Genomic DNA, 15,762 nt, shown 5'->3' on the forward strand with positions numbered 1-15,762 from the left:
CGTTGATCGTATTGTTTTCACATATTCACGTAGGAAAGCCTTAACCATTCTCTTCGTTGGCCGAGGCATTTAGATTGAATTTAATACTTTTCCGTTTACTGTTTTTGAAAGCATAGGCAGCCGTGGCAGTGTTCCGAGCTATGCAATACAATTTTCTTATCCAATGTTAAAGTTGCTAAAACTTACATTATAGACCCATTAAACGTAAAATTAATAATTGTATTGATATCAACACAATATTATTCTATTGATTTTCATGACATGGGACGCTATGACTCCGGAATAACATTTTATTGAGTGGTTTTTATAGCTGTTTCGATGATGTTGTTTGGCATCAGTGTCGAAAAAATAACGATGCTTCCACCAATACAAACAAAACCATTGCAGAAGATTGAAAAACGAAAATTTAACTTTCAGAGCACTTGCTCGAGTTTTCCGACGTTCTTCACTATACGGTGCGAAAGCAGATGAAAATTTAATATCTTGTGAGTAATCGATTAGAGTTTGGTTGATATTACTTGATGGGAAGTGTGCGAAAACGATCATTTTCTTCACACTGTTTCGCAAAATTATTGATTTTCGGGAGAGAGGTGAGGGAGGGAGATGAAAGAAATGAGCGCCATTGTGGCAGCCATTTGTGGCTAGCTTCCACCTTCACCTTAACTAAAGAAAAATTTGACGAAGAGAAATCGATCAAGTCACTCACACTTTTCCTTCTGAGCCCCTCATATGACATTGTTAAAAATAAAATGTGGATTAACATTGATTACGTAGTAATATATTCTCTACACCCTATCAAACATGTAATTTTCTCCGCTATCAAATCCATACCAATGTCTCCATTTGTAAACAATCTGTATTGAATTGTCATCCACACTTTGTTTTTCGGTAAAGACTCCGTTCGGTCCGGCCGCAAAAAAGAAATGGAATTGGGAGAGAAGAGCATAGTGTTTAGGCGAGCGAGCGAGATCATCTTTCTGTCACTTTCCAATCACAACTAAATGGATTTCTTCTTCTTCTTTTTCTTCTCGAATTATAGAGACTTTGAACTTTAAAGTTTATTTGTCTGTAGTCTTGAGAAGGGCCCTTGTGAAGAAAAGAAAACTACTTTAAACTCCTTCACGACCTGCCTTGAAAAGGGCACGTCATTGTCGTTCGAAGCCCCTCAGCAAACCGTGCCCGATTTCATTACCACCAAACAAAGATCTGTTGTATGGATTTCCGAGCGGGTGCTTGTTTATATACAGATTTGTGTGATTTCAATAACCGGTTTTAGAATGTTTAAGCTATTGAATCAAGTTTTCGGGTCCATTATTAATAGCTATATAACGCGTAGACATTTTATCTTTCGAATTAAGTGGCGATCATAGCATTTCGTTCAGCTGGCAGAAAAGTATTTATGCTCAAAATCTCGTTGTTCCGGCGTAACACTCTCTTTTTCAAAGTTTTGAACTGACACCCAAGTATAGAAAAGAAAGACATTGTCTTACGTCAAAACATGTATGCACGAGGCTAGTACAGTGTCTGCATGCTGAACTCTTACGAAGTACTTTATGTATAATTAAAGAATAACACAGCACTATCCCGAAAAATACTTCGGAGCACTCTCTGAACACGTCTTATCGCATCGAGAACTCGATGCAAAATATTGACTATTGACTATTTCTGCTCGAAATTTGATCTTTATTTAAAACGAAAAATATTTATTGCAGAGAAGATATGAAGATGAGAAAAAGTTCCAGAGAATCTGTTCGACCGTATATAACAAATAACATTGATTTTTTAAACTTTTTTCGAAAATTTCAAACTGATAAAATAAAATATCAAACAGCATCAACGCACAATTGTTTATTTTTTTAAATACTTGTTTTATTTTCATATTATTATTTCATGTGCTCTCAAATCCTAATTTTCATTCTTCAAAAAATCAGATCATGAATACCCCGTTAACGTTGTTCATTACAACTAGAGTATTTTCCCTCATGAGCCTCAACAGCTGTGTAGTCGTTCCATCCGATGTCCACTTTGCGAATACCCATCAGACATTCATAAGTGATCATGAGATCATGATATCCACTCCAATTGCGATTGCATCATATTTGTTATACTTGTAACGTGAATTTTCATATTTTACCATGATCGAAACGTACGTTGGATGGGCAATGGTACAGAGCATTGAGCGTTCTGTTCAAAATCATAACTGTTTAATCAAAACGTAAAAACATTTTTCAGCGGTGAGATTACCGCGAATGGATGCCCTCCGGGTGTGCTCGTTACCATCGCGCAATCCAAAAGATGGAACACAATACGACCAACGTCCGAGCAAAGGTTCAGAGAGGTTGTTAACCTACGAAAAAATAGCATAACAGCAATTGCTCGAACCTCATCGTACCATCGAAGCAACGCGCACGCTAGCAGTCTGCCGGCTTCCGACTAGTTTTGCGGCAATAGTGAAGCCATAAAATCCCATTGCTTCCGCCTGAAGCACCCTCACTCACGCTCTCTCTCTCTCACTCTGGCTCACAATCAGACCACGCGGCGGAACCGGAAGAAACGAGCGTGTAAAAAGCAATGATGTAAACACTTACCTTTAACAGCAATCGAAACCGTTTGCAGCACTTCGAGCTTTTTGCGATTGGTTGAACTTTGGCCGACACACTTGTACGTGCCGGCGTCCTGGTAGACGACATCCTTCAGCGAGAATTGGCCGGTCGGTGTGGAGATGCCAACGCCGAGCCCTTTGAGGCGAGCCGTTATCGGATCCAAATGGGACCAGCAGCCGAGTGAACCTGGGAATGGAGTTGGAAGAAAAAGAAGTGAAAGCAGCGAGAATGTAGAGCAGCAGCAGCAGCCATTGGTACCTTCCAACTGAAGTGGCCGCAATGGGGCAAATTAAAAAGTGGAAAAAGGCATGTAGTTATGATGTATGGGGCAATTATGGCAACGTTATTGCACTCCAGAAACAATAAAATCGTTGTTGTACCTCCGGAGGGGTTTCGGCTGGCAGACAGATTCGCTTCCAGAACTTTGGCCAACGAGTTGACCAGTCATGTGACTAACAGTGATATTAGTTGGTCCGAGAGATTCGTTAGGGTCTCCGGGATCATTTAATTCGTTGTGGACCATTGCCCGCTGCAGTGTAATTGCGAATAGTGGGACCGTCATGTGGGTACGGATGAGGGAGAGATGTATTCCGGTGAGATTGTTTTTAATTTGATTACTTTTCTCGGCACACCATCAGGAGAGGTACTTCAAATGCTCACCCACTCATGTGGCTTTGAATGTTGAAATGTGTACTTTGAAAAGAGTACGATGTGTTCGAATAGGCCATATGGATTGGTAACAAAAATAAATCAGATATTTAATTATGTAGAGTGAGAGTGATTTATTAACGAATTAAAATTATCTTCTGGAAATGGGAATATGCCTAAGCCCTTTCCATAGCTTCGCGTATATCGCTGCTTATGGGTGTATATTGACATATCAATACTTGTTTGAGAAATTGCTTTGATTTTGATATCAAATAATTAAGAAAAAAAACACTGAGAAGAAAAACATTATTTAAAAAAAATTAAACCTAGTAATATCAACCCACGGTCCATAACCTTCAATGGCACTCTTGAACAATCTGAACAAGCTATAGCATCTAAGTTTAACGAATATTTTGTCAATAGTGTTTCATTGATCAATCAATCTGTTGGATTGGTCGATGAACCTGATGAAATAAAACAGCCGGTTAATAGTAATTGTAGATTTGAAAGTTTTCACCCAATTACATTAAACGAACTTAGAACTATTTGCTTTTCTTTAGGAAAAACGGCAGGTGTTGATAATGTTAATGCTAGAGTTATAAAAGATTGCTCATACTCATACTCATCTGTACAAATCAATCATCTCACCTCATTTGGACTATTGTTCTTCCATTCTATTTTTAGCCAATGACACACAAATATCGAGATTACAGCGCTTGCAGAATAAAATAATGCGATTGATTCTAAAATGTAATAGGTTCACTTCCTCAACTTTGATGCTGGACGCTCTGCAATGGTTATCCGTGAAGTAAAGAATTGTTTATTCAATTATGGTGTTCATTTTTAAAGTAGTTAACGGTGTGCTGCCTCGATATTTGAGTGATCGAGTTGAAAGACGAAAAGATTTTCATAGATATAACACTAGAAACGCGAATGAATTGAGAACACCTAATTTCTTGTCAGGTGCTTCACAAAATTCGTTGTTTTGAAATAAATGTTTTCAACTCGATGCCTAGGCATATTAAATGTGCAACAACACTTACAGAATTCAAGAGGCACTGTATTTCACATATTTGAAGCTGTGTTTCCTTAACAGCCGAATATTATTAAATTTTTTGACGAAGATTGTAACTGACGAAGTATGAATGAATAATTTAGTGTGAACAGTTCATTGTAGAATTTTTATATATATATATATATATATATATATATATATATATATATATATATATATATATATATATATATTCAATGAATACTGTACCTGACGAAGTTTTTTTGAACGGATTATACTGTGTAGAATTTGTTGTTCTTTTTAATATTATTTTTTATTATTTTCCAAAAATTGTATTTATCAGTATTATGTCTATCATGATCATGATGATGATGGACTATTTTTATTTTTTATTTTGTTGTTTTCTTTTGTAGTAGTTAAAAAAAATAAAAGTAGTCTACAAAAGTTTGAGAGCCTCGCGTGCGTCGCACATATATAAAGGATATAAAATAAAAGTTTAGTGATGGCCGGTCAATGATTTTTTCGTGATGGATAATTTCTCGACATCTCTGGAAGGGGGTACTAATTGTCTATCCAAAACTAGGCTGGCGGTTGGACTTATGCTCTGGTGGACCAATTGGCTGCAAGGGCCTAGTCGGGATTGTATCGGCTCTGTGGCGGACAAGACTGAGTATTGGCTTCTCTTGATAATGTACAGGGTGGGCCATTTAAAGTGGAAGGATTTGTTTTTGCAATAGCCAAGTAAAGAAGTGGAATTTAAATTTTTTTTTTTTGAAATTCATTTATTTTGGTCCAAGGAGATTTGTTCTAACTACTTTTTGATTATGATATCTCGTAAATGACCGCCTCTGGCCTTGACCGCAAAATGTGCCCTTTTTTCGGCATTTTCCATCACTTTGCCCAATGTTTCGGCCGATATGGCAGCAATTTCTTGTCGGATATTGTCTTTCAGCGCAGCCAGGGTCCTTGGTTTACCAGTGTATACCTTGGATTTTAAATATCCCCATAAAAAAAAGTCAGGAGGCATCAAATCAGGTGATCTCGGTGGCCAGTCATAATCGCCGTTTTTCGATATTAATCTTTCGGGGAACATTTCGCGCAATAATTTGGTCGTAGCAGTCGCTGTATGGCATGTAGCGCCGTCCTGTTGGAACCAGTAATTGTCCAATTCATTTTCACGAACAAATGGCGATGCCTAACTCTTGCGAACGATGGCGACCTGATGTCGATGGAGTCTCTGCAACACTGGCTCGAACGGCATCAATATACTCGTCGAAACGTCTTGGTCGTTGTCTGGACAGATGACTGGCATTACCAACACTACCAGAATTTGGCATATAATCAACGTATAGTGTTGTCTCCAGGCGATGTTTTAACTTTATTTTTATTTTTCCACGCACGTTTAGTTAACACAATTGAGAAGTTATTTTGAATGTACAGCTGAACAATTTCAGCGCGTTGTTTAGGTGTGTATTGTTCCATGGTTAAAATTGTACTGAAATGACGCTTCCAACGTGGTATGACATTTGTTAATCTGACATCTCTGTCAAAAGTTATGGGGTTGCCAGATGCTTCCACTTTAAATGGCCCACCCTGTAATATTTTTTTTGAATTTGTATCTGTAAAATCAGTTCGTTTTTCTTGTTAAACTGATTTCAAAGCTGAGGAAAAAAATTATTATCTTCTAGATAATTCGTCTTGCTCAAACATTTGTAGGGGAAGGTGGCGGGACCCTCATCATCAAAACTAACCTTCATTCTTCTCAAAAATGTATTTTTTAAACTCTGAAAAAATATATGAATAGTCCATACAATAACCAACAAGTCATCCATACATTGCAAGATGAGCACTTCTATTAGGAATGTGTTTCTCTAACAACAAGTTTTTCATGTTTTTTCTGGAAATATTAATAATACGTAATGTTTCGGCAAAGTTTAAGGTAATATTAAAATATGGACTTTTGTTAAACAATTCAACTTTTTATCTCTTTTAGCTCCTGAAATATATGGGATTTTTTTGTAAAGATTCATGAAAAACTAATGTTTTACTCGTAACATTTTTTTTTGTAATTTCTCGCGATTGACATATTTTTAAATATAAATAAAAATTCCAGCACATTCTTATCGTAATAATTTATACACAGAAAAGTTACGATTAAAAAATTAGATTTAATTTTTTTATGGAGATGTTGTTAGAAAAACTCTTTCGCTGCAGAATCGCCATTCTTTTGAAGTATATATATTTTATGGGTGATTTTTTTATTCAAAATTCAAAAAAAAAAAGATTTTTGAGAAACATGAATTCTCATTTAAAAAAAAATCATAATTTAAAAAAACATTTGAAATTTTTAATAATAGTTTAAGCAATTTCCTACTTTTTAATCTTTGATGGAAATTCTGTAGGTCTTATACTTTTTATGTTAAGAATTTCTGTAGAAATTCAAAAAAACTTAGGTCCTTTTCAAAAAGTCGCCTAGATTTTTTGAGATTTCAAATATACATATTTTAAAGTTAAATGCCCAATATTTTTAAACCCACAAAGTTTACGGCAATTTGAGATAGTGCTGCCAACTTTTAAGACGAGCTGCCATGAAGATCGTCGACCACTTCTGCGAAATTTTCTCGTCTCTCGAACGAAACCAACAGAATCATTCTAAAGAGCGTAGATTTGTAATTATAGTCCACCAATAGGCTCAGACAGTTTAAAATCCCAAAACCAGAAAAATTCAATAACTATGTCATAGTTGATATGTTAACATATGCGTAAAATGATTTTTGATCAAACATGTTCCTCTATCACTTTCTGAATTATTCTGGGTCAGCTATCTGATACCCTGTACATCATTTCTACCGAGCTTTGATATATCACAGGGAAAGGGCCTGGCCGGGTAAAGGAGTAAAAAGTGCCCCCAAACCAAATCACTAGCTGTATAGCAAATATTGTATAGGATATTGAATAAGAAATTTTGACGGTTTATTTGAACCCCTATGTGGTTTAACATAGGATCTATAGTGGAAAACGTACTTGTTCGTTTATTTCACGCCATCCTCGAAAACTTCGAGATAAAAATTTGAAAAAAAAATACTGAATGTGCATCTTACTACGGTGTATCAAGAAAAATTATCAAAAAAAAATTTCAGCAAAAATTTGAGTACTGAAAAAAAATTTGAAATTTTGAATTTTTTTTTTGGACTTAGAGATTTAGTACTACTCTAATTCATGTTTAAATGTGTTCCTATGGCTTTAATTCATTATTTATAGATTTCTAGATATGTGTGATTTTTTTCAGTTTTTTTTCAGGGTTGCGCGGTACAATATTTTTTTTATATTTCCAAAGAGTCTGGCTGGGTAAGGGAGTAAAAAATCCCCCAAACCAAATCACCAGATGTATGGAAAATATTGTATAGGTTACTAAATAAAACATTTTGGCAGTATTACCATATATTTGAGTCCTTATATGGTACACTATAGGATCTATGGTGAAAAATGCACCTGTTCGCTTTTTTCACTCCATTCTCAATAGCTTTGAGACAAAAATATGAAAAAAAAATAATAATAAAAAGTACATCTTACTAAGGTGTACCGATCAATATTTTCAAACAATTTTTATAAAAAAATGAAATACTAAAAACATTATAATATTTTTTTTTATTCTAAATTGAATTTTATTTTTGTTTATTTAGAGATTCAGTATTACTTTAGTTTGTATTCAAATTTCTTCCTACGTCTATTTTAGGTATATGTGATTTTTTTTCGAATTTTTTAGAGTGTTTTTCGCGGTACAAAAAAATTACATGTAATTTCAGGCATATCGAAATTTAGAAAAAAAATTAATTTGAGACCTAATTTTACTCTAATTTTTATTTCGATGTGTTCGTATGTGTTGTTTTTTTCACATGTAGCGTGCTTTTTTTCTTGGATTTTGAAGAGTATTGTGCGAAAAAAAATATTTTTCTTGCCATTGGGCATTTTTAACGTGTTTTGAATTTAGAGACCCATTACTGCTCTAATATTTTTATAATTTTGTTTTTCATATGTCTAAATTTTGTCGGTATATTTAGAGCATTGCGCTGTACAAAGTATTTTTTTCTCGTATCTTTAAATATATGAGATTATCTTTACATAGGATGTAGGTGGTTTACCAAATTCATAGGAGTCAGCAGTACGATAGAGCTCTGTGAAAAAAAAATAAAGTTCTTGTAGAAATATCATTCGGATTAATGAGAAGAACACTCAAAAAAATCCCAATTATTTTTTTTTTGTACCGCGCAACACTGAAAAAAAATCTGAAAAAATCACCCATATCTAGAAAAGCCGTAGGAACACATTCAACCCTTTGCGGAATTATTTTTCCTTGAAAAAGCAGTAATACATGCAAGATTTTGAAAAATAAATTTTTTTTTATTTTTTTTTGTGAACTATATGTATATGTATTAGCTTAACGATGTATTTTAATTTGATGCTTTTATATAAAAATTATATTTTATGATTCATCCTCGTGTGGAATCTTTCGAAACAGTCTCCAAAAATAAATCATATGAAGTATATTCAATACATAATTTTATTTTTATTACCCGTAAATATGAGACACTTTTGTCGTTGATGCAATAAATGTGTAACTAATACCAGCGTTAATGTGTATCCGAAACGATCAGCATTTCAGTTCTTTTACATTAGATTATACAGATGGCATAAGACACTTATGCAAACAATTATTCTGCTCTTTAAAAACAACTACTTCTGCGCCAGAAGTTACTCAAATAATGATTTCTGCGTATCTGAAATGAACAGAACTTTTCACTTTGTATAAACAAATATGTTGTCGCTTGGGACACTTTTGCGATCATTCAAATTTATTAAATTAAATTAATAGATGATGAAAACGAAACAAGTAAAAAGGGAGATTCAACGGATATCAGAAAGAAAAATCGAATTGAAGAAAAGAACACAAAATAGATAGAGAAATTATGGTAAAAAAAAGAAAATTGAAAAAATGATAGGAATTGTACTGTAAAATATTGTAAAATATAAAGCAACCAACCAGCAACCTCTTTGAAGCCATCTTTTGAAGACAACTTGCAAGCACGGGAGCGAAAGGAGATGTAGCGTTCAAACTCGCTAACGCAAAAAATAATTAAGCATTTTTGTAGATTAATCTGAATTTGAATGATTCTGAATCCGGACGCTTTTTTAATTCGGACACTTTTTCATTACATTCAATATCATGCCAAAACGATGACATTTTTTGCATGTTGAATTAATGTGACTGATAGTTACTATTGTGTCAATTTAGTTTAGTGTCAATCATAGTACCTAGCTGTGACCAAAAAAATGTAAAAAATCAATAATAAATGTGAATTTCACAAACTCATGTCCGGAATAAAAAGCACATTCAGAAAATGATTTTAAATCCGGACGGTCAAAAGTTGACGATTAAATTTCTCATTGAAGGAGAAGCATAAGGTAATGTTAGAAGCCTTAGTATGGAGTATGGAGTGTGGAGCAAAGATTTTCGATTCGGGAAACCGAAAAACTCTTTGGTATACAAGACAGGGTCGATTATATGACCCGTTTGTATGTACGTGGGTGACTTTGTAACTTTGTCTGTAGCGCTGTTTCACATTTATAGAAATTAAACCCTCTTCCTGTTGACCGATTGATCTGAAATTTGGAACATACCTTTATCTCTGCAGTCATTTCAAATTGCGTATTACATGATCTTGAAAATCTAAAATGGCGGCTGCTATAAAATGGCAGATTTCATATTTTCTCTAAACTTCATCAATATTGGTATCAAACGAAAGGGCTTGATTAGTAGATTACAGTTATCGATGATAAATGTAAAACCAAGATGACGGCTGCTACAAAATGGCATAATTTTTTATTCAAAACAGCATCAATATGTATATCAAACGAAAGGTCTTGAATATTAGAACATAGCTATTTATGAAAAATGATAATCCAAAATGGGCCACGTCAAATTTCCATTATCTACAGTTAGTTGTTTCATTACATGCTCCACGATTTTATTTTAGTATCATCAATGCACAATTGATGTATATTTGTCTACAAAAAAACCATTCAACAATTTCTTTAACATTTTGGATTTGCATTTTTCATAAATAACCGTGCTCTACTAGTCAATCTCTTTCATTTGATAACCATATTGATAGGATTTTGAAAATATATTTATATAGCGTCATCTTGTAGTGGTCATCTTGCGTGTGAATAATTGAATTAATAAAAAAAATTGTACCAAACGTGTATTCATTTTGTCCCGCTACTTATGACACGTTAATAAGTTCTACAATAATTAATAAACAATTTCTCTCAAAGAATTGAAAAGAAAACACGTGTCCGGATTTAAAAGCAAAAGAGGAGGCGATCTGGCGTAGTGGTAACATCCATGCCTCTCACGCAAAAGGTCACGAGTTCAATTCTCACTCCCGACATTCTTCCAAAAATGGAAGTAAAAGTGACGAACCAACCAAATGAGTTGAAAATCACTATAATACAGATATATAAAAAAAAATAAATAAAAGCAAAAGTGTCCGGATTTCAAAGCATGATTAAAAAAGTGTCCGGCTTTAAAATCACGACACGATGAAATAAATTTCAAATTTTGAACAAATATAACAAGATTTCGTGGAATTCTGGGATTCATAACTTAGATGAAGGCCTTCTAATTCTATGGGAATGCTAACTTTCATGCTATAATATGTCAATATTTTTTAGTAGTTGAAGTTATATTCGTAAGCGCTTAAGCGTCCGGATTTCGATGCATCACTGTATATAGGGAACCAAAAAAAGAAATTTTGACTATTTTTTTGAACCCTTATGAGGTTCACCATAGGATCGATCGTTAAAAACATACTATTCAATTTTTTTAACGCCATTGGGATTAAATTTTGGAAAAAATACTAAAAGTGCGACTTACTAAAAAAAATTTCAAAAATAAAAAAAAATATATTTTAATAAAACTGAAGCACTAAAAAACTTGAAATATTGAAAAAAAAAAATTTTTTGTGGATTCAGAAATTCAGTACTACTCTAATTCTTATTGCAATGTGTTTCTACGCTTTTTCTACACTCAAAATTGATTTTTAGCTCATGTTTTGTCATCTCGATCTATTACATTGAATGAGACATAACATAACAGAAAATGTCATGACTCACAAATACTGCTAAGCATTTGTATAATATACATGGTACAGCAATGTGAGATTAATACGAGCGAGCGGAACAAAAGACAAATAAGCTTTCCGCATACACCGAGTTTTTTTTTATGCGGGGGATACGTACCTTGTAAAAAAATCGCGTTAATTGGAAAGTCCGCGTAAAAAAACCACGTTAATTCGAAAATCCGCGTAAAAAAACCACGTTAATTGGAAAATCCGCGTAAAAAAAACCATATCACCTAATGATAGATATCAAATCGGACTATTTTTACGTAGAACGGAAGTAAAAAGTTAAGTGTTGCTCGCTTCCGAAAACCCGTAGTTTTTTCCTGCAATTTCGTTGGTTACTGGTAGTATAGTTCGGTTTTTCTCACGAATGAGGTCATCTGCTGTTGCTAGAAGATTCCCTAGTAATTTGTACACTCTTCTGCCGATGCACGTGCAGTATCACTGTTGGACCGTCCAGAGCTAAGAAGACAGGGAGAGACATTCACGAATCGTTGCCCGTAAAAACCCCGTCCCGTTGTACCGCCCGGCGAGCTCTTCGTTACCCAACACCTGAAATCCACGTAAGAATCGTGATAAGGTGCGGCACTAAGCGCTAAGCTCCGTTACAAGCACTAATTACCGTAATTTGCTCTGAGGGAACATTAGAGAAAAATATGAGCTGAGGGGGAGATTAATCCGCGTTAATTGGAGATCCGCGTAAAAAAATCTCGTAAAAAAACCACGCAAAAAAACTGCGTAAAAAAAACCTGGGTGTACTTTGCCACATACACGGCCCAGACCGAGATAGAAATTGTTCTCCTTCATGCGCTCATTTTTTACTCTTAGAAAACAGTTCCCAACTTCATTCTATAATCAGGTGCAATATTATCACAAATTTGCTGATCAACTTCTTAAGCACCATTAGCCATGTGGATAGTGTGGTCGTGTTAAATAGCTTTGCATTCCAGCCGGCCCATTAACGTCGTGTGGATTTTTTTTTTGCATAATCCCAAATTAAATGAGGAAAGAAAACAGAAAGAGATGTCTGCACGCATACATACAAACCATTTTGAAGCTGTTAAAACAACTCATTATTTGCGCATTTGACTCTCCAGCACACTAAATGGCATCATTTCTGCCAAAGATGACATGTTTTCTGCCAACGCTAGTTTGGGTGTAAATATGTGTGATTTTTTTCAGAGTTTTAAGAGTGTTGGGAGGTGCAAAAAAAACCTCTAAAATTTGATTTTTTTGGTATTTGTATTTGAATATGTATGTTTATTTGTTTGTGTATGTGTTTTTCGTTATTTGTGATCTTTTTTCAGAATATTTCACGAACTGCGTGGTATGAAAAAACCTAATAATTTTTTAGTAATTATTTTTTACTTCTATTTTTTGTAATTTTCTAATGTTTTTTTCTTATATTGTATTGTACTCGTTTAATCGTGAGAAGAGCCCTAAACCTTATCACCAGCGCTGTGGAAAGTATTGTTATAAATTAGAAAGTTAGATAATTTTTCACAAAAAACGATGTTTTTCTTTTTTTCACGACAGTGTCAATAGTTTAAAAGAGAAAATATGAAAAACACTCATAGTGCATCTTACTATGATAAAATTACCATCGAAACTTCGAAACCTTTTTATACGAAATTGAATAATTCTATAAATAGATCAGATGTTGATTTATATTTAGTCTTATTAATTTAAATCCACGATTTTATTAATCATCGATTTCATAAAAATAAAAAAATGCAGATGGTGAAAATTAGGTAGAAATAGTACGTTCAATCCTCGATACATTACCAAAAAACAATCATAAAAGAGAAAAAAAATCGTACGAACACATTAAGAAGCAGTGTCTCAAAACTTAATTTGATAATTCCAAAATTTCAAATTACCAAAAAATTGCACCGCACAATGCTCTAAAATTACATTTACTAGGAGTACCGGTAAGTGTCTTTGTTTTTTTCAAAAATCAATGCTTGATTCTGCAAAATTTCTGCTTTCTTATATGCCGTTGGAGCAGTGTTCGCACGTGAAAAAACGGCGTTGGGCGTCTCGTGGCCTCAATTCATACGGCACCCAAATGTCCTATCTTTTGGATCATTCCCATTGCTTTTAAACAATCGGATGTGGTTTGCTGAGCTACTCCAAGTGTATCTGCAAGTTGTTGTTGCGTTTGTGACGGATCTTGATCGAGTAAAGCCTCCAATTTTTCATCTTCATATTTTTTTGGTGATCCGGAACTTTCTTCGTCTTCCAGGTCAAAATTACCACTTTTAAACCGTGCAAACTACGTTCGACACGTTCGCTCAGTTGAAGCATGGTCACCGTAAACTTCCACTAAAATGCGATGACTTTCCGCAGATTTTTTCTTCGTATTGTAGTAATGAAGTAACACTCCCCGCAAACACACTCTCGTTGGTACGAAATTCGACATATTCGAAGTGGCAAAAAAACTATGTTGTTTACGCTTCAACTTTTTGACATATACTGAAAAAGACGCGCAATGACAGTAGTTTTCCAACGAATGTCTGGAAATTTGAACCACTGGAATAATAATCAAGTTGCGCCATCTGAAATTATATAAATTAAAAATGGAAGACCAAATGTCTTTATTTTGATTTATTCGTCTCTTCCCGTAAATCAATGTTATGGTTAAAATTTTAAACGTTTTAAATCAAAACGTACGCTTAGTAAGAAAATGCGAATGTTCGAATGAGTTCATAAAAAAAAGGGTGAGACGAAGTACGCCGGGTCAGTTAGTTTAATAATAAAATTATACTAATTCGATAATTTTCAAAGTAACGTTTCTACATTACAAGCATTTCAATTTCGTGTGTTTACCAATAAGGTTTGTACGATGACTAATAATTCATTGGCAAAATATTGTTCAAAAATTATATGTTTATCTATGCTTTTTAAAAACATGATATTTTTGAAAGGGCATTTATACCTTGAACTCAACATGCAAGATCTACTTACTTATGTTATGGATATCAAACAATAAAAAATACATCAGCACTATAAATCATCACATGAGCGGTAGAATCCCAACTTGGAGTATATTTCCACCTTTGGCTTCTCCCAACTCAACACAAGATAACCTAGATAAAATCAGGTATATTAATGAACTCTTACATTCCGGTTAACTTTCGAAAATTGCTGTACGCAAACTTGGCCGGATACCGTTACGCCCACCCGGTTGTTGGGATGCAAAAGTCGATGCTTGTAAAGTTTCCCATACTGTACTCCATTTCCCGATACTACTTCCATACATACAGGCAGCGTTGCAGTTACGGTATTAACTGCATTAGGGCAAACTTTTGCTTCTTAAGTATGCATCAAGGTGGAAGAGTATCCTTTTATCCGCAGGCACAAATGCATGTAGATTAATCCAACTAGATAGCACTTCTCCTTGTTAGTTTTTTTGTCGTCTGCCAGCGGCTGACGAGAAAGTTGAATTTTTGGAGTGAGCGGTGGGAAAAGAAATCGTATCAACTGGGGGCGGTGGGGTGGGGAAATATTGTACCGATAGCAGCTACAAAAAGTCGCCCTGGTGAACATATCTGCCAACTATCCGAACACACCTATTCTGGCGTTTACTTCCGCACGAGATCAGACGGTTTGCTCAGTTGAGTTTGTTGGGCATTTTAGAGCCAGAATGAGTACGAACAAAAATTCAACAGAAATGAAATTATTTCTCACTTACCCTGCGGACACTGAAGCGTGACGGATCCACCGAGTTCTACCTCCATCTGACCACCTTTGAAATTGTTAGCACCGTTTTGTGAACCAGCCGCAGCTAACGTTGCAGATGAGGACGATGACGAGGAGGACGAGGACGAAGACATCGGCAAATCCTGCTCCACCGGTTCGGACGTGACATCAACGGAGTCGTCTGCGAATGGAGACAATGTTTATTAAACAGCAAACTAGCCTAATTATAGCCTCTGCACTCTTCACTTCAGGCGACATTACTTACATCTCACGCTGAGGTAATATCCTATGCTCGAGTACTGGAAGTTGAGATGCCGCGAGGTGCACTTGTACCAACCCGAATGTTCCCGCCTAATCGAGCTGAAATTGAGAAATCCGTCACCGGTTTGCGGGACCGGTGTTTCGCCGTCATCTTTCTGCCAAACCGGCGTCGAGGGTGGGTTCGAGTCGACATCACACTTCAGTGACACCTCGATGCCTTCCCGCAGCGGATAGCCAAAGCCGGGAGTCCTTGTGATGGCGAACGAGGGTGTGTCTGCGCAGAGATGAAACAAAAATTTTAGAAAACGACCATCGGAGTACCGCCGGGTGGGTTTTCCCAGTTTGGCAT

The 15,762-nt window shown here is 35.2% G+C and overlaps 1 protein-coding gene across 1 annotated transcript in view; it reads right to left on the minus strand.

Annotated features, from left to right (window-relative positions):
- LOC129764191 (uncharacterized) overlaps nucleotides 1-15,762 on the minus strand; it is a 295,221-nt gene that overhangs the window by 64,949 nt on the left and 214,510 nt on the right. The window contains exons 6-8 of the mRNA XM_055763044.1: nucleotides 15,418-15,687; nucleotides 15,145-15,333; nucleotides 2,589-2,789 (exon numbers count right to left, since the gene is read on the minus strand). Coding sequence (XP_055619019.1) covers nucleotides 2,589-2,789; nucleotides 15,145-15,333; nucleotides 15,418-15,687 — 660 coding nt within the window. The remainder of the gene's footprint in view (nucleotides 1-2,588; nucleotides 2,790-15,144; nucleotides 15,334-15,417; nucleotides 15,688-15,762) is intronic.

Source organism: Toxorhynchites rutilus, chromosome 2, assembly GCF_029784135.1.
Source record: "Toxorhynchites rutilus septentrionalis strain SRP chromosome 2, ASM2978413v1, whole genome shotgun sequence".
NCBI lineage: Eukaryota > Metazoa > Arthropoda > Insecta > Diptera > Culicidae > Toxorhynchites > Toxorhynchites rutilus.